The 25532-nt window shown below is 39.1% G+C and overlaps 1 protein-coding gene across 1 annotated transcript in view; it reads left to right on the forward strand.

Moving 5' to 3' along the window:
* The window catches only part of CUL5 (cullin 5), a 103402-nt gene extending 81114 nt beyond the window's left edge, over window positions 1-22288 (forward strand). The window contains 8 exon segments of the mRNA XM_023208177.3: window positions 5570-5702; window positions 6540-6671; window positions 12025-12148; window positions 12450-12625; window positions 13130-13291; window positions 15460-15578; window positions 16189-16312; window positions 21957-22288. Coding sequence (XP_023063945.1) covers window positions 5570-5702; window positions 6540-6671; window positions 12025-12148; window positions 12450-12625; window positions 13130-13291; window positions 15460-15578; window positions 16189-16312; window positions 21957-22151 — 1165 coding nt within the window. The 3' untranslated portion in view covers window positions 22152-22288.
* Window positions 22289-25532: the final 3244 nt, after the last annotated feature.

Consider the following 25532-nt stretch of genomic DNA (forward strand, 5'->3'; position numbering starts at 1 on the left):
CCACCTTCTGAGTACCTGGGACTAAGGGCCATACCACCATGCCCGGCTTTTTTTTTTTTTTTTTTGAGACAGCGTCTTGCTGTGTTGCCCAGTCTGGTCTTGAACTCCTGGGTTCAAGTGAGCCTCCTGCCTCTGCCTCTCAAAGTGGCAGAAGTATAGGCATGAGCTACCGTGCCCAACCACAGACGATTTTTATGTGTTTATTTTGTGCTTTGCAACTTTCCTCAATTTATTTATTAGCTCAGATAGCTTTTTTATGGATTCTTTCAGCTTTTCTGTATATGAGATCATAACATCTGCAAATACAAATACTTTTACTTCTTCCTTTCCAGTTTGGTTCTGTTTTCTTTGCTCTGCCTAATTGCTCTGACTGGAACATCTATTACAGTAACAAACAGCAGGAGTGAATTCAGGCATCCTTGTCTTATTTCTGATTTTAGGGTGCTTGCTCTCAGTCTTTTGCCATTCTATTGTTTTATGTTGGTTTTTTATAACCTCCTATGCTGAATAGCAGCATGGCACTCTGTCTGGTAGATGTACTATAGCTTAGTTAACTGGTCCTTTACTGCTGCATTAAGTAGTTTCTGATGTGTTGCTATTACTGTTAGTGCTACAGAGGATAATATTGTACATTTAATATTTGTGAATCTTTATCTACAGGATAGATTTCTGAAGTGAGGATTGCTGGGTTTCTATTAGTTTTCTGATTCTAAGGTGACTGTGTCCTACTTTTAGCTCCACATTAAAGTAGAACATTTCTAGGCTGGGTGCCATGGCTCATGCTTGTAATCTCAGCACTTTGGTGAGCCAAGGTGGGAGGATTGTTTGAGGCCAGGAGTTTAAGACCAATCAGGGCAACATAGTGAGACCCATCTCTACAAAATGTTTAAAAAATTAAATGAGCATGATGGTGCACACCTGTAGTCCTAGCTATTCACCAGGATCATTTGAACCCAGGACGTCAAGGCTGCAGTGAGCTATGATGGCACCACTGCACTCCAGTCTGGGCAACAGAGTGATATCCTGTCTCAAAGTAGAAAATTTCTGTGGAGTAGAATAAGTATCATTAGCTGATCCAGGCAGCACCTGTTGGTGTTGTGGCTATTGGAGGTGTGGAGGAGGTGATATTCTAGAACAAGCTTGTCCAACCGCGCGGGTCTTATGCTCCCCAGGACAGCTTTGAATGTGGCCCAACACACACATTCGTAAACTTCCGTGAAACATTATGAGATTTTTTTTTTGGCAGTTTTTTTTTTCTTTAGCTCATCATCTGTCATTAGTGTTAGTGTATTTTATGTATGGCCCAAGACAGTCCTTCTTCCAGTGTGGCCCAGGGAGGCCAAAAGATTGGACACCCCTGTTTTAGAAGAATAAACTGGTGGTAGCACCCAAGTTATTTGGAAGACTTGCTTCTGAGGAGGAGTGGAGTAGTTTGTGGTAAACCAATGCTGCTGTTGAGAACAGCTAGAAAATCGGGTAAATATAGAAAATAGTAATTTTATGTTATTTAAGAGCTATAGAAATAGCTATGACAAAGGATTGAAATGTACAGAAATGCCAGATAAACCTTTCAGAGGTTACTTGAGGATTTGTAACTGTGTTTCCCTAAGGAGAAGCTGCAGCTGAGAATGCAGTTTTGGCTAGGCTGAGCAATACAGCTGGGGGCAGTAGATGTTTTGGTGGTCACAGGACTGGAGTAACAAAACCCATTGGACACTGAACTGAAAGTCCAGGAGGGACATAGCTTCGATTCAGTGGCTAACCCTGGAGAGGGACTGATTCCCCTTCATAGCAGAACAAAGGGTGAACCCATTCTTAATGCAAGATAACATCATCTTGTGCCTGTGTGATTCTTTTATATACAGTGTCCAGTATTCGGTACAACATTACTAGTCCTATGAAGACAGAGAAATTAATGACTTAACTAAAAGAATCATTTTAGAAGCAGATTCTCAGGTGATCCTGATGTTGGAGTTAGCACATAAGGACTTTAATTAGGCAATTGAACAATGAGAATACTTGGACACAGGAAGGGAAACATCACACACCGGGGCTTGTCGTGGGGTGGGGGGAGTGGGGGAGGGATAGCATTAGGAGATATACCTAATGTAAATGACGAGTTAACAGGTGCAGCACACCAACATGGCACATGTATACATATGTAACAAACCTGCACGTTGTGCTCATGTACCCTAGAACTTAAAGTGTAATAAAAAATAAATTAATAAATTTTTAAAAAGATTAATAGCTTAACTACAATGAGCTACCACACTTCATACCCAATAGGATGACTAAAATAAAAAAAAAACAGATATAACAAGTGTTGGTAAGGATATGGAAAAATTGGAATCATATTGTTGGTGGCACAGCTGCTGTGAGAACAGTTTGGTAGTTCCTCAAGAAGTTCAACATAGGCTGGTCCAAGTGCAGTGGTGTTTACAACTAATTGATCACAACCAGTTACAGATTTAGTTGTTCCTTCTCCACTCCCACTGCTTCACTTGACTAGCCTTTTAAAACAAACAAAAGAAGTTCAACACAGTTGCTGTATGGCCCAACTGTTCTACTCTGAGGTGTATACCAAAGAGAAATGAAAACATACTTTCATTCAGAAACATGCTCATACATGTTCATAGTAGAGTGGTATTACTCTTAATAGCCAAAAAGTGTAAACAACCCAAATGTCCATTAGTTGCATAGATAAGCAAAATGTGCTACATCCATACAGTGGAATATTATTCATTCATAAGAAATGAATTATTATTCTGCTATATGCCACAAGGTAGATGAACCTTGAAAACATTATGGTGATTCAAATAAGCCAGACACATAAGGACAAATTTTACACGAATACAGTTGTATGAGGTATCAAGAACAGACAAATCCATTGAGACAAAAGGTAGAATAAAAGTTACCAGGGGATGGGAAGTTACTGTTCCATGTATACAAGATTTCTGTTTGGGATAATGAAGAAGCTCTGAAAATAGATATCAGTGATGTTTGTACAGCATTGTGAAATGTACTTAATGCCACTGAATTTTACACTTAAAAATGAAAATGATAAATCTTTTTTACTCTCAATAAAAGATACATGTTTAAAAAGGGGGATGAACTACTGGTACATGCTATGACACATGGATGAATCTTGAAAACTTGATGCTAAGTAAAAGAAGTGGGTCACAAAATACCACTTATTGTATGAAAACATTTATCTGAGATATCCAGAATCAGCACATCCATAGAGTAGACTAGTTGTTGCCTAGGCCTGGGAGGCAAGAGTAGGATAGCTAGAGAATGGGATTTGACTGCTAGCAGGTATGGGGTTTCTTTTTGGGATAATGAAAATGTTCTAAAATTTTATTGTGATGATTACACAACCTTCTGAATATACTTTAAAAGCACTATATTGTACATTTTAAGTGAGTGATTTGTATGATTTGCAAATTATATATCAGTAATTATTAATAAGCTTAGATAATAGCAATGAAGAAAAAATACGTATTAATGGACAAATAGATGGAAGTTGTTATCTGAGGAAAGAAAGTGTCTAAAACCATATATAATTGGAGTCATAGAGCATAGAAAAGAGGGTATTAACCAATATTTGAAATGGTATTGAGTAAAATTTTCCAAAATTGATTAAAGATTTAAGGGTGTCTGTGAATCCCAAGTGGGATAAATACACATTAAACCATTCCTAGGTACATCATAGTAAAACAGCTTAAAACTGAAAACAATAATAAAACTTTTAAAACAGTCACAGGGGGAAAAATAACACCCTATCTTCAGAGAAACAATATAGGACTAATAGCTAGCTTGTAATCCCAGCTAGTTGGGAGGCTGAGGAGTGAAGATTGCTTGAGCCCAGGAGTTCAAGACCAGCCTGAGCAACGTATCTAGATGTCCATGTCAAAACAAAAACAAAAACTGATAGCTGACCTCTCAATAGGTTGAATGAAGGAGGGAGGTAGATCACTTCGATTGTTACAGTAGTTCACACCTGAGCCAGGCATTGCAAGGAGAGATGGATGGATTGTGTTTTCTTCATTGATAGATGTTAGCCATTCTTTAAATATGCATAATTAAAAGTAATTTTTAATATTAGATCAGTAGGGATATTTTTTGTTTTGCATATGGCTCAGGAGGTGCTCAAATAATTGAATGATATAATAAGACAAACTTACTCTAGTCTCATCTACTTATGTGAATAAGATTTCTCAGGGCAAAGACATAAATTTATACAAATAAAAGAAATTTATGCTGATTCCTGGATTTATAATTGGGAGGAAAAAAGTTTCATCCACTCCACTACGAGTTGACACATTCACTAAAATTTTACACGTACATATATTTTATGTATGTGTATGCACAATATAATTGTTTGGATTATTTGTATACTTAACATTTGGATAGCTCAATCCTTGGAAAACAATACTTGCATTTTATAAGCACAAGAAATTTCAAAATCCCAAATTTAAATTTATTTACGTATATTTTTAGATAAGTAGGATAAAAAATAAATATAAGACTTTCAAGCATAAAAATACAATATACTGCTGGGTGCACTGGCAGGCACCTATAGTCCCAGCTACTCAGGAGGAGTCCAGCCTGGACAATATAGATAGTGAGACCTTGTCTCAATTTTTTAAATTTTTTAATTTGTGTGTGTTTCTGTCTCAGTTATTTTTTAAAAAACAACAATATGCTGTGTTTACATTGTTATCAGGAGCTAGGTGGGGTGGCTTATGCCTATAATCCTAGCACTTTTTTGGGAGGCCGAGGCAGGTGGGTCACCTGAGGTCAGAAGTTTGAGACCAGCCTGGCCAACATGGCGAAACCCCATCTCTGCTAAAAATGCAAAAATTAGCCTGGCATGGTGGTGGGCACCTGTAATCCTGGCTGCTCAGGAGGCTGAGGCAGGAGAATGGCTTGAACCCGAGAGGCGGAGTTTGCAGTGAGCCAGGATGACACCATTGCACTCCAGCCTGGGGCACAAGACCAAAACTCCATCTCAAACTAAAGAAAAATTTGTATCAGGAAAATGAAATCGAGATACAAATTCTTTACTGCTTAGGAAGAATTCATTTATAGTTTTTTTTAACTGCATGATGGTATATATATCATCATTATGGAATGTAGGTCATATTGGATACATTTTAAAGAGTGAAATAACCATTTTAATATATTAATCATAAAAGTTTTAAATGTTAACATAAGTTTCCAAGAATTTAACAGTTTTTCAAAAGTATTTTAACAGATTTCTGAACAAAATACTTTAATTATCATTGCCAAGGTCAGCACTAGAGTGAGGCAAGAAGGCACCTAGAGTGCAAAATTGAAGGAGGTTCTTACTCTCAGGGTTCTGCAAGTGCGGCATCAGCACTTAGGGGTACCTAACAGTGAGTGCCTCCCTAAATTAGGCACCCTAGGATGCTTGCTCATCCTAGTTCTAAACCTGATCACTAGATTATTTAAGATAAGAAATTCGCATGTGAATGATTGGCTTTAGAAAAAAATAATTGCAAACATCAATCATTTTTCCATCAACTGCTTTTAATTTGTTTTTTAGGGTGGGATTAAAAACTCAGCCTGAATCAAAATGCCCTGAGCTGCTTGCCAATTACTGTGACATGTTGCTAAGGAAAACACCATTAAGCAAAAAACTAACCTCCGAAGAGATTGAAGCAAAACTTAAAGAAGTGGTACATAATGTTTTGTATTTCAACTTTTAAAATTACCTTACTTTGAATTTGTGTTCTGCTTACAGGACTTCCTGTGATAGTATCAATTTAAAAATGTATTATCTGTAAAGAACTAAAGTTATGAAGTTTTACAGTGCAAGACCTCTAAGGGGGGTTATTTTTCTTTCTGAAAATTTTTATTCTACAGCTTCTTCAAGGGAATACCATTTAATTCCTCTCCTTTCTTGATTATTTTTAGGAATTAAGTTCTAGCTACTAATACAAGACGTATCATTCCAACAAATTTGGAATGATAGTTGAGAGATTGGGAATTTTTCACTCCTTCCTTTTGGTGAGAGTCCAAGATAGATAGCAAAGGATGAATGAGAGTAGATTAAGTAGTTGCTTTCATCTTTGTCACCCAGTTGTTAGTGTAATGATGTAAGCCCAGGAATACAAACAAGAAAAAAAACAAGATATTGGGCAAGTGTAGACAGAAAGGCCCAGAGAGATGATTAGTGTCAGAAAAAAATGTGAAAAAGATAAGTAGAAGAGAAACTTGCGGGGGGAGAAAAAAACATTGATTTTTTTCATGTAAAGTACATCGTTGCATTTTATATAAAATCTAAAAAACTGATATTTAGAGCAACTACAATTTTATTTGGTTGTAGTCTCAATTTTGCTAACTTTTCAAAGTAGTATACTGGGTGTTTCTCAGAGATGGATAATTTAGTAGGCCTCTATCTATATGCTTATAAAAATTTCTGACTTGTGACAATTGGTGGATACAGGAAGGTCTAAATTCGAGAGATGGCTAAGAGTATATAAGAACTGAAAGTAACTTTGTTTTTCATACAGCTCTTGGTACTTAAGTATGTACAGAACAAAGATGTTTTTATGAGGTACCATAAAGCTCATTTGACACGACGTCTTATATTAGACATCTCTGCCGATAGTGAAATTGAAGAAAACATGGTAGAGTGGCTAAGAGTAAGTAAATTTTAAAAAATATTTGGTTTTCTAATACATTGCATCATTTATATATGTGCTTAAGTAATACATTTCGGAGATATTGTTAATGTAAAAGAAGCAGGAAACATTAAATAAGAATATAGCATCAATTAGGCTGGCTGCATTGGCTCGACCTGTAATCCCAGTACTTTGGGAGGCCGAGGCAGGTGGATCACCTAAAGTCAGGAGTTCAAGACCAGCCTGGCCAACATGGCAAAACCCTGTCTCTACTAAAAATGCAAAAATCAGCTGGACGTGCTGGTGCACTCCTGTAATTCCAGCTGCTTGGGAGACTGAGGCAGGAGAATCGCTTGAACCCAGGAGATGGAGGTTGCAGTGAGCCGAGATCACACCATTGCACTCCAGCTTGGGTGACAGAGCAAGACTCCATTTCAAAAAAAAAAGAATATAGCATCAATTACGTAAAATAAAGTGATATCTAATAAATAAATGTTCTTAATACTTTTAGTAAAGTGTCTTTGTTCTTGAGTTGTTTGTACTGTTTCACTCTCATTTGCACCTCAACTCTCGTTTAAACTGACCTTATTAATAAATAGACTACAGGGGCCAGGCGTGGAGTCTCACGCCTGTAATCCCAACACTTTGGGAGGCCGAGGCGGGTGGATCACGAGGTCAGGAGATCGAGACGATCCTGGCTAACATGGTGAAACCCCATCTCTACTAAAAATACAAAACAATTAACTAGGCGTGGTGGCAGGTGCCTGTAGTCCCAGCTACTCGGGAGGCTGAGGCAGGATAATGGTGTGAACCCAGGGGGCGGAGCTTTCAGTGAGCCGAGATTGTGCCACTGCACTTCAGCCTGGGTGATAGAGCGAGACTCCATCTCAATAAATAAATAAATAAATAAGTAGACTATTATATCTTTAAGGTATTTTCAGGAATGAATGCTTCACTTTAGAGATGTTTATAAATAACAAATACTTCTGTATAGCAAAAAGAACCTTTAAATGATGGCCTATTTAGGGAATCAGTGCTGATTATAACTCAATTCCAATATAAATTTTTTTGAGTTTTTTTGTTTTAATTATTAAAGTAAATGTCTTTCATTTCTGTGTATGTGTCTCTCTCCATATATCTATATATGGAGAGAGAGAGAGAGCGAGCGAGCACACACGAGAGAGACCTACAGATATTTTAACTTATAGATAGCCCTTTGCATGGCACTGTAGGATGGTAAAAATGACTGTGCTAACTGAAACTGCTTAGTAGGAAAATGAATGATTGTTCTGTGACTTTTAAAAACTACTGTCAAAAGACTCAAAACTCTTACTATCACTTATAAATATATAGGAAAAAGAGAAAAATAGCAAAACTAATACATATTTACTACGAGAAACCTTTAGAGTTAAATTATTTTTTTCTTTCTTTTTTTTTTTTTATTTGGAGACAGAGTCTTGCTATGTTGCCCGGGCTGGATTGCAGTGGTGCGATCTTGACTCACTGAAACCTCCATCTTCCAGATTCAGGCAGTTCTCCTGTCTCAACCTCCTAAGTAGCTGGGACTACAGGCTTGCACCATGACACCTGGCTAATTTTTGTATTTTTAGTAGAGACGGGGTTTTGCGTTTTGGTCAGGCTGGTCTTGAACTCCTGGGCTCAGATGATCCTCCTACCTCAGCCTCCCAAAGTACTGAGATTATAGGCATGACCCACCATGCCTGGCCTACGTTATTTCTTTGTTAAAAAAAAAATACCAAGACCCAACAGTAAAATGACAAATAAGGCCAGGCATGGTGGCTCACACCTGTAATCCCAGCACTTTGGGAGGCTGGGGTGAGGGGGCAGACGGCTTGTGCTCAGAGTTGGAGACAAGCCTGGGCAACGTGGTGAAACCCCATCTCTACAAAAAATACAAAGATTAGTTAGGCATGGTGACATGCACCTTAGTCCCAGCTGCTTGGGAGGCTGAGGTGGGAGGATCGCCTGAGCCTGTGAGGTGGAGGTTACAGTGAACGGAGATCATACCACTGTACTCCTGCCTGAGCAGCAGGGGCAGGTCCTGTCTCCCTCACTCACACACACACACAAGACAAATAATTAAAAGCAGGCAAAGGTTTCGAATTGACATCTCTTCACAGAAGATACACAAATGGCCAGTAAGTGCATGCAAAGATACTCAACATCATTAGTCATTAGTGAAATGCAAGGAGAGGCTGGACTTGGTGACTCCCGCTTATCCCAAATACTTTGGAAGGCTGGGATGGGAGGATCGCATGAAGCCAGGAGTTAGAAACCACCCTGGGCAACATAACAATACCCAGTCTCTACAGAAAATACAGAAATTAGCTAGGCATGGTGATGTGTGCCTATAGTTCTAGCTACTCGGGAGGCTGAGATGGGATGATTGCTTGAGCCCAGAGGTTCAAAGTTGTAATGAGCTGAGATCGTGCCACTGCACTGCAGCCTGGGCAACAGAGTGAACCCTTTCTCAAAAACAAACAAAAAAACACAAAGAGGTACTACTTTATTCCCACTGGGGTAGCTAAAATAAAGAGAGACAATAACAAATGTTAGTAAGGAAGAGGAGAAATTGGAACCTTCGTAAGTTGCTAGTGGGGATATAAGATGGTGCAGCCACTTTGGAAAACTGTTGGGCAGTTCCTTAAAGTGTTAAACAGAGTTGACCCAGCAATTTCGCTCTTAGGTAATTCATTTGAAGAGAAATGAAAACATATATTTCATGTAAAAACTTGTTTATTTATTTTTTTATTTTTTTTGAGACGGAGTCTCGCTGGAGTGTAGTGGCCGGATCTCAGCTCACTGCAGGCTCCGCCTCCTGGGTTCATGCCATTCTCCTGCCTCAGCCTCCCGAATAGCTTGGACTACAGGTGCCCGCCACCTCGCCCGGCTAGTTTTTTGTATTTTTTTAGTAGAGACGGGGTTTCACCGTGTTAGCCAGGATGGTCTCGATCTCCTGACCTCGTGATCCGCCCGCCTCGGCCTCCCAAAGTGCTGGGATTACAGGCTTGAGCCACCACGCCCGGCTCATGTAAAAACTTGTAAACAAATGTTCATGGCAAGATTACTAATAATAGTCAGAAAGTGGAAACATCCCAAAATGTCAGTGAGCTAGTGAATAAAATGTGATTTATCCATAGACTAGAATATTTTTTGTGATAAAAAGGAATGAAGTACCAATACATGCTACAATATTAGATGAACTTTGAAAACATAATGCTAAGCGAAAGAAGCCAATCCCAAAGACCATATCATAGGATTCCAGTAATATGAAGTGTCCAGAATAGGCAAATCCACAGACACAGACAGTCAATTAGTGACTTGCAGGAGTTGGGGCCAGGCGGGGAAATGAGGGGTGACTGTAAATAGTATGGGGTTTCTTTTTGGGGTGATGGAAATGTTCTAAAATTAGATAGTGGTGATAGTTGCACACCTCTGGGAATATGCTAAACTTTATTAAATCGTGTACTTTATTTAATTTTAATTTTTATTTTTTTTGAGACAGAGTCTCACTTTGTTGCCCAGGCTGGAGTGCAATGGTGTGATATCGGCTCACTGCAACTTCGGCCACCCGGGTTCAAGCAATTTTCCTGCCTCAGCTTCCTGAGTAGCTGGGATTACAGGCGTGTGCCACCAAGCCCAGCTAATTTTTCTATTTTTAGTAAAGATGGGTTTCACCATGTTGGCCAGACTGGTCTCAACCTCCTGACCTCAGGTGATCCACCCACCTCGGCCTCCCAGAGTGCTGGGATTACAGGCGTGAGCCCAACCAAATTGTATACTTTAAAAGGGTAAATTTTATGATAAATTATCTGACTCAGTAAAGCTGTTAATAAAGAGTAGTTTGAGGCCGGGCACGGTGGCTCATGCCTGTAATCCCAGCACTTTGGGAGGCCAAGGCGGGCGGATCACGAGATCAGGAGATCGAGACCATCCTGGCTAACATGGTGAAACCCTGTCTCTACTAAAAACATAAAAAAATTAGCCAGCGTAGTGGCGGGTGCCTGTAGTCCCAGCTACTCGGGAGGCTGAGGCAGGAGAATGGCGTGAACCCAGGAGGCGGAACTTACAGTGAGCCAAGATCGCGCCACTGCACTCCAGCCTGGGCGACAGAGCGAGACTCTGCCTCAAAAAAAAAAAGAAAAAAAAGAGTAGTTTGAATAGCTCTTGCCTTCTTGTGTAACTTGACAGAGTAAGCATCTTTTCTTTGCCTTGGAGAGTTGTCATACCCCCTGTAATTTAGATCATCTAGCATTTTATCTTTTGGGCTTTCAGTGTCATGAAATACTGCAAATTCCTTTATAGCATTTTTGCCAGGATCACTTCCTCTAGGGTATCTTATCTTTTTTGTCACTCACCACTTTTATCTTTTTTATTGATAATTTGCCTTCACTAAGTTCCTCAACACTGGCATTATCAGCCTGACAACCACAGTCAGCTTTCTTCTGTAACTCCATTTTTGTTCTATTTTACTTTCATTTCCAGCATTATCACTTTTCATTTCCTCAGTTTACTTTTATTGTCTTTGTGTGCCAGTTATCTTGTTTGAGTATTCTTTTTTGTAAGTTGTCATGTGGGTTTATTACTGGAAGCCAAAGATACAATGAAACTGCACGCTTTGCTCTCTGTGGTTTAACTGAATAAACAAATGACTGATAGATTGTGTTCACATTTTTTTAAAATGTATTTATTTTATTTTTGTAAGAAACAGGATCTTCTTCTGTTGCCCAGGCTGGAGTGCAGTAACACAATCAGAGCTCAAACTCCTGGGCTCAAGCAGTCCACCCACCTCAGCTTTCCGAGTAGCTGGGATATGCCACCATATCCCGCTAACTTTTAAAAATTTTTTGTAGTGATGGGGTCTCACTGTGTTGCCCAGGCTGGTCCTAAAATCCTGGCTTCAAGTGATCCTCCTGCCTCAGCCTCCCAAAGTGCTAGGATTACACACCATGCCAACTAATTGATTTTGAAAGACATATTATGATTAGTCACTGTTATTTTTGTCATGATTTGTGGATCGAAGAGTTAAAAATAAAGTTTTTACTTTATGCAGTTACATTTATTATATGGTGTCAACTGAAAGTTGAGCTTTGTTCTTGGGGAATTGGTATTATGTAACTGCACTGTGGTAACTGAAATTCATACATACTAAAATTGCACAAAGCAGGGACCCCTTGTAATACCGTATTTTGTTTCTAAGAGCAAATTTCATAGGTATTAGACAATAAAATTCTAATAAATAAGAGAAAAATTTTGTATTAAAACATCTAAGACTTAGTTTTTTCATTAAAATTTTTCCCAGTAGTGTATCGGATTATGTATTTATTACCTCTGCCGTCTTTGATTTTTATAGGAAGTTGGTATGCCAGCGGATTATGTAAACAAGCTTGCTAGAATGTTTCAGGACATAAAAGTATCTGAAGATTTGAACCAAGCTTTTAAGGAAATGCACAAAAATAATAAATTGGCATTACCAGGTATTATTTTATGATTACACATATATTTTTTAAACTTAGAAAAAAGAATATCTTTATTTTCCAGTAAATTAAAAATAAGCCTCAGGAGTAATAGATCGAAAGACGTTATGAAGTCCATTTCCATGGAGACAGCTATCAAAGCAGTGTGTTAGATTTACAGATCTTTATTTCAAAACAAAAGGACACTTTTAACAAAATCTTTATAGTCTTATTGATTTTTCACCCAAAGTTACCCTGTATTTATTTTGAATTTTATCCATTAAGATAATTTACTTTATATTCCTGATATTGTTCTCTGTAGCTGATTCAGTTAATATAAAAATTCTGAATGCTGGTGCCTGGTCAAGAAGTTCTGAGAAAGTCTTTGTCTCACTTCCTACTGAACTGGAGGACCTGATACCAGAAGTAGAAGAATTCTACAAAAAAAATCATAGTGGTAGAAAATTACATTGGCATCATCTCATGTCAAATGGAATTGTAAGTAGATAGTGTGTTTGTTACTTCAGCTTTCAGTTTGGATGAAAGTAGCAGGACTCCACAGAAGAATTGCTTAAACAAAATAGATTTTTGCCTCTCTCGTTTAAAAGTTTGAGCAGAAATAGTGAAATTTTTTCATGAAGTTGTTAGGGACATAGGCTTCTGCCCTTGTCCTCAGAATTCAACATGATCCCAGCTATCTCAGTCTTCCTGGCAACAGAAAGCAAAAGGTGAGGGTAGCTTATACCTTTCATTAGGGACAACTTCTAGAAGTTTCCTCTGTCATTTCCATTTGCATCACATTGGCCAGTACTCAGTCTCGTGGCCACATTTTGTTACATGGAAAGCTGGGAGATAAGCATGTATTCTGGGCAGTCATTAACGTCTTCTAAAATGTTTATTACTGTGAAAGCAAGAGTGAATATTGGAAGACAACAGCCTTTTTCATATATAAATTCATGTCATAGATTCATATTTATTAAAAATCTATTTTATCTATTGTAGATAACATTTAAGAATGAAGTTGGTCAGTATGATTTGGAGGTAACCACGTTTCAGCTTGCTGTGTTGTTTGCATGGAACCAAAGACCCAGAGAGAAAATCAGCTTTGAAAATCTTAAACTTGCAACTGAACTCCCTGACGCTGAACTTAGAAGGACTTTATGGGTTGGTTTATGGTTTTTTGTTTTTAAGATTGTATCCTCTCATGTAGCAGGAAATATATGCTTGGCTTGTAATATATTATTAAATTCATAACAGTTTCAAAAGGTCTTATCATGAAAAATAGAGGCCGGGCACAGTGGATCATGCCTGTAATCCCAGCACTTTGGGAGGCTGAGGTGGGCAGATCACTTGAAGTCAGGAGTTCAAGACCAGCCTAGTGAAACCCCATCTCTACTAAAAATACAAAAATTAGCTGGATGTGGTGGCACGCTCCTGTAATCCCAGCTACTTGGGAGGCTGAGGCAGGAGAATCGCTTGAATTCAGGAGGCAAAAGTTGCAGTGAGTCGAGATTGCGCCACTACACTCCAGCCCAGGCAACAGAGTCAGACTCCGTCTGAAAAAAAAATATATATATATATATTATATATGTATATATATAATGATGTATATTATTATATATATACATCCCCACATACTAATGAGATATTTATGAAAAAAATAAATTGCCAGTAGGCGGGTTAACAAGGCAGAAAAAAGTGCTTCAAAAAAAAGGAGAGGCCAGGAGCAGTGGCTCATGGCTGTGATCCTAGCACTTTGGGAGGGCAAGGTGGGAGGAGAGGATTGCTTGAACTGAGGAGTTTGCAACTAGCTAGGCAACATAGTGCAATCCCATCTCTAAAAAAAAAAAAAAAAAATTAGCCAGCTTGGTGGCTGTGTCCCCAGCCACTTGGAAGGCTGAAGTGGGAGGATTGCTTGAGCCCCGGAGGATGCAGTGAGCCACAATCACGCCACTGCACTCCAGCCTGGGCAACATGGTGAGACCCATCTCAAAAAAATTTTTTTTTAAAAAAGAGATTGAGTTGGTATTTAAGTTTTACCTGTGAGGAATGTGACCAGCTATGTACTTTTGGTTTGTTTTTTTGTTTGTTTGTTTGTTTTGAGACAGTTTCGCTCTTGTCACTCAGGCTGGAGTGCAATGGCGCAATGTCAGCTCACTGCAACCGCCGCCTCCCAGGTTTAAGCAACTCTCCTGTATCAGCCTCCCAAGTAGCTGGAATTACAGGGATGTGCCCCTACATCCAGCTAATTATATATTTTTAGTAGAGATGGGGATTCACCATGTTGGTCAGGCTAGTCTCAAACTCCTGATCTCAGGTAATTTGCCCGCCTCAGCCTCCCAAAGTGCTGGGATTTGTCTTTTTTTTCTGGTTTTTTTTTTCCTTTTTGTGGAGAATGGGGTCTCACTATATTACCCAGGCAGGTCTCGAACTCCTGGGCTCAAGCTATCCTCCCGCCTCTGCCTCCCTGAGAGCTGGGATTACAGGCATGAGCCACCGCGCCCGGCCAAAGTGCTGGGATTAAAGGCCTGAGCCACCGTACCTCAGATATATACTTAATTTTTATACTGAGAATGTGTTCAGAGGTTTTATGATGACCAAAAATCTAAAAGAAAACTTTGGTCTGTTTGAGGACTTGTAGATTGTACTCATTATCCCCCTGCTCACAACTACATTTTAGTTCTACTCCATAGACTTCTTAAAGTTCCAATTTTTTTTTTTTTTTTTTTTTTTGAGACAGGCTTGCTTTGTCATCCAGGTTGGAGTTCAGTGGCACAATCTCAGCTCACTACAACCTCCACCTCCCAGGTTCAAGCGATCCTCCCACCTCAGTCCCTCTGGTAGCTGGGACTACAGGGGCATGCCCCACGCCTGGCTAATTTTTGTATTTTCAGTAGAGACGGAGTTTCGCCGTGTTGCCCAGGCTGGTTTCAAACTCCTGAGCTCAAGTAATCTGCCTGCCTCAGCTTCCCAAAGTGCTGGAATTACAGGCGTGAGCCACTGCACTTGGCCTGAAGTTCCAAAATTAATTATTACCTATGGAGGAAATAGCTGGTATATAACTGGCAGATGGTGTCTACTATGGTCCTGCGTGACCAGTCCCAGTTTCTTGTCTTATTGTAAAGACAGCATTTATTGCTTTCTCATAACCAACTCTTTTCACCTCCTCTCTTTCCTCATTATGCATTCAAATGTTATACTCATGGAAGTACCAAACATTTTAAGTTGGTGTTTGTAATCTTTTTCTTGCCTATGTTGATTATGTGGGAGAATTGATCTTAGTATTCCATACTGTTTATAAATACTAATTGTTTTCTCCTTATTCTTCGTAGTCTTTAGTAGCTTTCCCAAAACTCAAACGGCAAGTTTTATTGTATGAACCTCAAGTCAACTCACCCAAAGACTTTACAGAAGGTACCCTCTTCTCAGTGAACCAGGAGTTCAGTTTAATGTAAGCTTGTTAGTTGATCTAAAATAACACCTTGTTTGAATTTTAGCACTTTGTTTTTTGCAAAATAATTACTTTCCTTACATTATATTTAAAACATAACTATATACTGTCATCACTCTAAGCTTACATCATTTAGTTGTTTATGGAAAATATTAATCAGATGTTTACTTCTTTACTGTATTTTTCATTGATACATTTTTGGTCTCTGACATTATACTATGTTGCATTTCGTCTTTCAGGTTGATATCCTTTTGTGCTATAAAGCAGCTTTATTCAGACAAAGCTTTTTGTTTGTTTGTTTGTTTGTTTGTTTGTTTTTGTCAAGACCCGGTTAGGCATAACCCATATGTCTTCAATTAGTCACTTTCGTGGCAATATGAAATATTAACTTTGTTTTTACAGAGAACATAATCACTCATTTTATTAACAGGTTAGTTATCATGTTTAAGGAAAATAGTTTGTTTTAAAGCAATATGTAGGTTGTCATTTTTCCTTTAAACAGTTCTGATATTTTTGGAATATTTTAAAATCTTTTCTCTCAGACATTGTTGCTTACAGGATTTTTAAAGTGTTTTTCACCATTAAATATTTGATTCAATTCTTTTTGTAGAAAAAATGCAAAGGTTCAGAAAAGGGGCAAAATCAACTTGATTGGACGTTTGCAGCTCACTACAGAAAGGATGAGAGAAGAAGAGAATGAAGGAATAGTTCAACTACGAATACTAAGAACCCAGGTTTGTAATATTGACAGAATGTCTGAAGTTTAAAAAAAACCTTAGTTTTTTTTTGTTTTTTAAATTTTGAATTTAAAAGCATGTAGGGGCCAAGTGCGGTGGCTCACGCACGTAATCCCAACACTTTGGGAGGCTGAGACAGGAGGATCTCTTGGGCAACAAAGTGACATCTTTTCTCAGTCAATTTTTTAAAAAGGTATTAAAATTTCCATTCCATTTGGAATATGAATTCCAGTTTCATATTGCATTATAATGTGAAATTCGGAAACTTACTTAGAACCAAAAACGTTCTCTAATATTCATTTATTCTTTTAAAAATAGTTTAAGGCCGGGCACGGTGGCTCAAGCCTGTAATCCCAGCACTTTGGGAGGCCGAGACGGGCGGATCACGAGGTCAGGAGATCGAGACCATCCTGGCTAACACGGTGAAACCCCGTCTCTACTAAAAAAAATACAAAAAACTAGCCGGGCGAGGTGGCGGACGCCTGTAGTCCCAGCTACGCGGGAGGCTGAGGCAGGAGAATGATGTAAACCCGGGAGGCGGAGCTTGCAGTGAGCTGAGATCCAGCCACTGCGCTCCATCCTGGGCAACAGAGCGAGACTCCGTCTAAAAAAAAAAAAAATAGTTTAAAACTAGGATTAAGATCTTCTGAATGTAATAAGTAACACCTATGCATGATTGTTTTAACTTTAGAAATAGTCCTTTTAAAACCAAATCTTTCAACTTTTACTATTTTCATTTAATACTGTTTGAAACTTTTGGCCAGTGTACTTTTTTTTTTCTGTTTTTTGGTTGTTTGTTTTTTGAGACAGGGTCTCAGTGTGTTGCCCAGGCTAGAGTGCAGTGGCACCATCTCAACCCACTGCAGCCTCAACTCCCTGGGCTCGAAGGAGTTTCCCACCTCTGCCTCCTGATTAGCTGGGACCACAGGCATACACCACCACACTCAGCTAGTTTGTATTTTTAGTGGAGACAGGGTTTCGCCATGTTGCCCAGGCTGGTCTTGAACTCCTAGGCTCAAGTGATATGCCTGCCTTGGCCTCCCAAAGTGCTGGGATTACAAGTGTGAGCCACTATGCCCAGCCCACTGTACTTTTTAAAATGTGTAACAAGACGAAAAGATTAAAAATGCTTATTACCTATAGATCATGTAATACGATAATGTAGCAGAGAAAAGATGAATAAAAACCACTTGCATTTCTATGTAGCAGTAAATAAAAGGAAAATAAGAAAAATTCATACACATTTTTAAAAAACTAGCCAGGCACGGTGGCTCAAGCCTGTAATCCCAGCACTTTGGGAGGCCGAGACAGGCGGATCACGAGGTCAGGAGATTGAGACCATCCTGGCTAACATGGTGAAACCCCGTCTCTACTAAAAAAAAAAAAAAAAAACTATCCGGGCGAGGTGGTGGGCACCTGTAGTCCCAGCTACTCAGGAGGCTGAGGCAGGAGAATGGCATAAACCCGGGAGGCGGAGCTTGCAGTGAGCCGAGATCCGGCCACGGCACTCCAGCCTGGGCGACAGAGCGAGACTCCGTCTCAAAAAAAAAAAAAAAAACTACTGTGTAGGAGCTGTATGAAGAGAGTGCCCCTCTACTGGGAAATTTAGGAGAGTTGAATAAAATAGAAAGGTTGAGCTCTTTTTTGTTGCTACAATTTTTAGTTGTAATTTAGACACAATGGAATGTATCTTTCAAAGTATAATTTTCAGTGAGTTGTGATAAATATATATACCTGTGTGAACATAACCGGCCATGGTGTGAACATAGCCAGGCATGGTGGCATGTGCCTGTGGTCCCAGCTACTCAAGGAGCTGAGGCAGGAGGATCGCTTGAGCCTGGAAGGCAGAGGTTGCAGTGAGCTGAGATTGCACCACTGCACTCCAGCCTGGGTGACGGAGTGAGACCCTGTCTCAAAAAAAAAGAAAAATAGGCCAGGCGCGGTGGCTCAAGCCTGTAATCCCAGCGCTTTGGGAGGCCAAGACGGGCGGATCATGAGGTCAGGAGATCAAGACCATCCTGGCTAACACGGTGAAACCCCGTCTCTACTAAAAATACAAAAAACCAGCCGGGCGAGGTGGCGGGCGCCTGTAGTCCCATCTACTCCGGAGGCTGAGGCAGGAGAATGGCGTGAACCCGGGAGGCGGAGCTTGCAGTGAGCTGAGATCCGGCCACTGCACTCCAGCCCAGGAGACACAGCAAGACTCCGTCTCAAAAAAAAAAGAAAGAAAAATAGGCCAGGCACAGTGGCTCACGCCTATAATCCCAATGCTTTGGGAGGCTGAGGCAGGTGGATCACGAGGCCAGGAGATCAAGACCATCCTGACCAACATGATGAAACCCAGTCTCTACTAAAATACAAAAAATTAGCCGGGCATGGTGGTGCATGCCTGTAGTCCCAGCTACCCAGGAGGCTGAGGGAGTGGAATCTCCTGAACCCGGGAGGCGGAAGTTGCAGTGAGCCGAGATCGCACCACTGCACTCCAACCTGGCCACAGAGCAAGACTCCATCTAAAAAAATAAAATAAAAAAGAGTTGAAATGTATAAGCGGGTGTATTGATACTATAAGATGTGCAGAGCAATTGAGGTCCCTTTGTCTTAATGTGACCCATAATTATGTACAATCCAGTAATCTAAGCTGTCTTTAGGTAATGCTCAGACTTTATTTCCTCCTGATCCTACTCCACTCATCCCCATTGATTGCTATTTGCATAGGTGGCATCTGGGTATATTGAGGTTGAGAGGGATTTGCTTGACTGGTAATGACAGTGAAGGGAGCGTCATATCTTTGCAGTTATGACAGTGTCCTCGATTGTTGGTTTTGGCAGCTGTGAAGTAGTTTATCATCTTTGGGAATTTGGCTTTCTGTTGGTAACTGCTGCTGTTGTCTATAGCAGATGAATTTATGGTTCATTCTTTTTCTGGTTACTAAGGATCCTATGGCCTCTTCCTTGCTGTCTTTCCCCTGCTCTTACTGAGCTCTTGAAGGCTCTGAGACTCCACTACATCTTCTGTGTGGCTCCTTGGCCTACATGGCACAGTGTCATTATTACTGCAGAATAATGGCAGGGTCACCTTGCCCTGTCATTAAAGGCTCTGTGGCAGGTCCATTAGCTCAAAACGCTTGCTGTCACACGTGGGAACTGAGGGAGAGTCAGAAGTGCAGATTATTTCCATCATACTAGGCTACTCTTTTAAGTGACCTCCAGCATATCAAATGGGGGACCAGGGCCAGTGTCCCTCTGCTCTGTTTTCCCCTTAGGTTATCTAACTACCACCTTCACCTCTACCTAAGGAGAAATTGGGACGTTTACAAATGCCTCTGCTTTTCCTCTGGGTTCCTGTAATCTTCAAGTGCCTGAAGGAACAGACTTTCCTTCTGAACCCCTGCCATAAACCCCAATTATGATGATCAGGAGCCTGGTATCTGAATACCATCCAGGGTGAGAGGAATTCACTTGACCTTCTGGTGTCAGTGAAGGGGGTCATCATATCTTTTATTTATTTTTGTTTTGTTTTTTGATACGGGGTCTCGCCCTGTTGCCCAGGCTGGAGTGGAATGGCACGATCTTGGCTCACTACAACCTCCGCCTCCCAGGTTCAAACAATTCTTCTGCCTCAGACTCCCGAGTAGCTGGGATTAGAGGTGCTCGACACCACGCCAAGCTATTTTTTGTATTTTTAGTAGAGACGGGTTTCACCATGTTGGCCAGGCTGGTCTCGAACTCCTGACTTCGTGATCCACTTGCCTTGGCCTCCTAAAGTGCTGGGATTACAGGCGTGAGCCACCGCTCCTGGCCTGTTTTTCTGTTTTTTTGAGACAGGGTCTCACTCTGTCACCCAGGCTGGAGTGCAGTGGTGCAATCTCAGCTCACTGCAACCTCTGCCTTCCAGGCTCAAGCGATCCTGCCTCAGCCCCCTGAGTAGCTGGGACCACAGGTGCATGCCACCATGCCCGGCTAATACTTTTTGTATATTTTGTAGAGATGGGGTTTCGCCATGTTGCCCGGGCTGGTCTCAAACTCCACAGCTCAAACAATCCTCCCCCCTCAACTTCCCAAATTGCTGGGATTATAGGCATGAGCCACCCTCCCCGGCTGGTTATCGTATCTGTACAGGGGAAGTTGAAGGAATTTTTCTCTTACTGAATAGTGCCTGACTCCCAAGTCTGTTGATTTGCAGCAAAATTATGTTTTTAAATGTTAAAAGCAAATGTTACTTCTTTTTCTATTTTGACATTTCTTTTACAACAAACTCTAATTTGTGCTAAGAGATAGATGCCTTTTGTTTTGGAGACAGGGTCTCAGGCTGGAGTGCAGTGGTGCGATCTCAGCTTACTGCAACCTCCACCTCCCAGGTTCAAGCAATCCTCTTTCTTCAGCCTCCTGAATAGCTGGGACCACAGACACATGCCACCATGCCCGGCTAACTTTTGTATTTTTTATAGAGATGGGGTTTCGCCATGTTGCCCAGGCTGGTCTCAAACTCCTGGATTCAAGCAGTCCACCCACAGCAAACTCCCAAAGTGCTAGGATTACACACATGAGCCACCATACCCAGCATACAGATGCCTTTTGTTAGGTAAAGAGAGAGCTTGTACTGGAAAAGGTAAAAGAGAAAAGAATATTTAATGATTTTGTAATAACTCTTATTGTAAACTTAACAGTAATTAAAGGAAATCATAAAGAAAAATTTTGATAAAATGACCTAGATGAAAAAGATTTATTTCTTTAGAAACTTAAAAACTACTGGGCATTGTGGCTAACACCTGTAATCCTAGCACTTTGGGAGACTAGGGCAGGGGATTATTTGAGGCTGGGGGTTCAAGACTAACCTGGCCAACATAGCAAAACTTTGTATTTAAAGAGAAGGAAAAAAAAAAAAACCTTAAAAACATTTAATTGAGTCAGTATAAACTGAAGATAGTATTTGTAGCAAATATAATGAATTAATCTGGTAAATATATAAAGAATACTACTTAATGACTTTTAAAACAGACTCCAACTGACCTGTACTACTACACAAAGAAATAACTGAATACAAGGGAAAAATTCAGTGTAAGGAGTGTGTTGTATTTTAATTAACGTTTAACATGATGCCAGGTTATATACATATTGTTTTCACAGGTAAGATGACTTTTAAGAATGTGAATGGTATGGGAAAAAAGAAATTGAAGGAAATAATATTAAAACATTAGGTGTAGTTTTGTTGCAGCAGAGGTAATTTTGCTTTTCCTTATTTTTCAAAATATCTATAATCAGATTTTTTTAAAATACATACTTTAAGTTCTGGGATATACGTGCAGAATGTGTAGCTTTGTTACATGGGTATACACGTGTCATAGTGGTTTGCTGCACCCATCAACCTGTCATCTACATGAGGTATTTCTCCTAATGCTGTCCCTCCCCTAGCCCCCCACCCCAGTAAGCAGATTTTCTTTTATGGGGAATAAAAAAACAAAAGATGTTTTTATTTGTGAAGTAAAAGATACTGGTCTCAAGATTAATCCCCTAGTGATTGTTATTCATTTGGGTAGATGTTGGATGGAGGATGAATATGCATAAAAAGTCATTTTTCAGTTTGTTGTACTTAAAATAAATTTCATATATTAATGCACTTTTATTTTTATTTTTTCTTTTAGGAAGCTATCATACAAATAATGAAAATGAGAAAGAAAATTAGTAATGCTCAGCTGCAGACTGAATTAGTAGAAATTTTGAAAAACATGTTCTTGCCACAAAAGAAAATGATAAAAGAGCAAATAGAGTGGCTAATAGAGCACAAATACATCAGAAGAGATGAGTCTGATATCAACACTTTCATATATATGGCATAATTTTGAATATCATGGACAATATTTAGAACCCAAATTTTGGAGTGCTTGGGCAGAAAGTTGTAAAGTTTGTGCTGGAGAAAGGTTTATTTGGACTTTGATTACATAAATATTAAAATCTCTGCCTTACCTTACAAAAACAACTATATTTTGCCAATCACATTAGTTAGCATGATGGCATTCCCTTCATGTTGCACACTCTAACAGCATGCTGTTTTGTGGAGAAACTTGCATTCATGAAGAGCCCATTATCAACTTTTAAAAGTGAATTTGATTTGTACCCACCAGGAGAAATACAGCTGGGAAGGATGAGGGCGGGGTTCTTGTTGCTTTTTTCTCTTTTTTCCTCTCTTAAAAAATGTACTTGCACAAGGAAGGATCTTCAGATATTCATGCACTGAAAAATGCTGTTATCTCTTGTTTTTAAAAAATGCAATTAAAACTAGAAATAGCACTCTTGGTTTCTTTTGATGAAAAGAGTGAGCTGGTCAATGCAACATTGGGAAAGGGCAGATGTAGGTGAGAAGTTAAGTATTTAATAGTATCAAATTGTTCAAACATTGCTCAGTATAATAACTGGATTTTAATGGTGACCTAAAAATGGTATTAAATATTTTCAACTTTCAAATGTTGGTTTTCTTTAAACAGGAGACTGCTATTTTAGTTGTTGTTCAACGATAAGGAGTTGTTTTTTTGTTTTGTTTTGTTTTTTTTAATATGGCTGGAGAGCTTGTTTTGAAAAGTGAAGCTTATATGAATTGTTGCTTCAATTGTTTAAAAAAATTTATGGAGATAGGTAGGTCATTATGATTGCAGAGTCAAAATAGCAAAACAAAAATATTAAGTGTGTTTACTAAACATACTGTGTGTTTACTAACACACTTGATATTTATATACCTAATATTTATTATGCCATATCTGAATTTATTAAAAACACCACAGAAATCTTCTGCTCTGATATATTATAGTTATGTAACTGATCTCTTAATCTGTAGCATAGAAGTATTTTGGTATTTTAAGGTCTCATGATTAGGGATTTGTAGCCTCAGGTTTGAATCAGTCACCTAGGGGTAAGAGAAAAACCACAGCATAAGACCTGAAAAACAGAAGCAAAATTGTTGCACTCTTAATACGAGCAGTAAACTTGCCAAATATATGTACATATATATTTATATATTTTAAAAATAAACATTTTTTAAATCATCAGAAGGCAACATTTACCATGTTCCTTTCAGTCTGTCCAAAGTAGCAACTTAACTAGTTGCTGGCAACTGAAGATCCAGAGTAGTGGAAATTTTAGGACTTGAGGACGTGAACAACTTACAAGAGAAAATTATCCCCCTTGGGGAAAGAATGGCTCAACTTGGGTTTTTATTCATTGTGGTGCACGTTTCAAATTTTCTTGCAAATTATTTTATATCTTGTTTGATGTTAAGTAATATTTTTAAAGTATGGTTTTTGAAGATAGCAGGAAATGGAGTACAGAAAGACATACAGTATTATGTTACAGTGGAGTGCTTTCAAGAGCATTTCACGGATCTGTCCCCATCCCAAGAGGCTTTGTGAACTGCCTGCTGAATGGAAGGAAAGCAATTTAAAACATTTAGAGTTTTGCTGAGTATAGTCAAATGCCTGTTCTGAAACTCATAGGAAATTGGAATTTTGTTTAAAATTTTACACTTCATCTTTAAGGTAGCAAATGTCAATTATTAGACCGAGCATATTGTGAAGAATTAAACTAAAATTAGTGCTCACAGTTTTCTCTAATTTTTTTTTTTTTTTTTTTTTTTTGAGACGGAGTCTCGCTCTGCCGCCGGGGCTGGAGTACAGTGGCCGGATCTCAGCTCACTGCAAGCTCCGCCTCCCGGGTTCCCGCCATTCTCCTGCCTCAGCCTCCAGAGTAGCTGGGACTACAGGCGCCCGCCACCTCGCCCGGCTTGATTTTTGTATTTTTTGGTAGAGACGGGGTTTCACCATGTTAGCCAGGATGGTCTTGATCTCCTGTCCTCGTGATCCGCCCGTCTCGGCCTCCCAAAGTGCTGGGATTACAGGCTTGAGCCACCGCGCCCGGCCAGTTTTCTCTAATTAGGTGACTGTTCATAGTGGGTATATTTGAAATTCAGAAGAAATAATTTTGTAGTAATTGTGACCCTTACGTTTAACAGATAATTCAGCATTGGCATATTTGCTTGTCCCAATACGAGAATGCCAAAGGAGGAAACAATAGGAGGAAAAATTGTAGTCCATTTAAAAAATTTAGGTTTGTTGTTTTAAACCATAATTGTTCTCAGAACTTTTTTGGAACTTCTAATTTTGGGTCGTTTAATTTAAGAATGAGAGTCATGATGTTTTGATTTATGAAGGCGAATTTAATGCAAAAGTGGGTAACACTAAATTCATAACAAAGTTTTTAAATTTTATAAATTTTTAATAGCCAATTATGTCCTAATTGTATTTTGGGGAATGAACAGCAGCAAATACTGTAAACGTACATTTTTTTTTTTTTTTTTTTTTTTGGTTATGTATACAAAAGTTTAATTACTTTTTGGTGTTCATGAAAACCATTTAGTTGACACGGTGCCTATGCCATTGTTCAGTTTTCTTTAACAACAGATTTGCAAATTAAAAAAAAAAAAATGAAAAAAAAAAATCTTACCAGCAATTTGTAAAGATCTGGAATCACAGTTGGCATCCTTTATTCAGGTCTCTTCTCTCCAGTGTGCACTTAAAATTGGTGCCGAGCAGGGATAAAACCTGCAGTTAAGGGAAAAGAAAATCCAGCCTCCCTCTCCAAAAAAAAAAAAATACATTTAATTATTAAAAATTAGTGGTATGGCAATAAGACACTTAGGAGGCTATCTTAAGCTCTGAATACCCATCTTCTAGTTCAAAGACAGAGACATTCCATCTGGAAAATGTTAACTTGTGTTGCCATCTTGTTGCCACAGTAAGTAGACATAAGACAAAGTTTAGGAAGTGAAAATATAGAACAATTTTGATGGTCACAATGAGATAACTATTAGAATATTACTATTCCAATGATTAAATGAGGATCTTGAAATAAATTCTGAAGTCTTCCAATTTTTACATTTATTGGAGGGGTCCCTGAGTTCTGTCAATTTTTTAATTTAAGTCTCTCGCTCTTATTTTGTGCATAAATGTTAAACCTTCCAAAAATGAAATGTTAGCTTTCTTTGTTTTACTTTTTATTAAATTTAATAGAAAATATGACCTGAGTAGTTTAAAAAGTATTTTGCGTTACTTGCAGTAAGGTATCTCTAGCACTGCTCAAAGGGCAAATTTTAACACTTCAGTCTGGGTGAAAGATTTGCTAAGTTTTACAGAAAGATTTGCTATCTTAAACTCAAGCTGGTTTTTCTATTC

Source organism: Piliocolobus tephrosceles, chromosome 13, assembly GCF_002776525.5.
Source record: "Piliocolobus tephrosceles isolate RC106 chromosome 13, ASM277652v3, whole genome shotgun sequence".
Classification (NCBI taxonomy): domain Eukaryota; kingdom Metazoa; phylum Chordata; class Mammalia; order Primates; family Cercopithecidae; genus Piliocolobus; species Piliocolobus tephrosceles.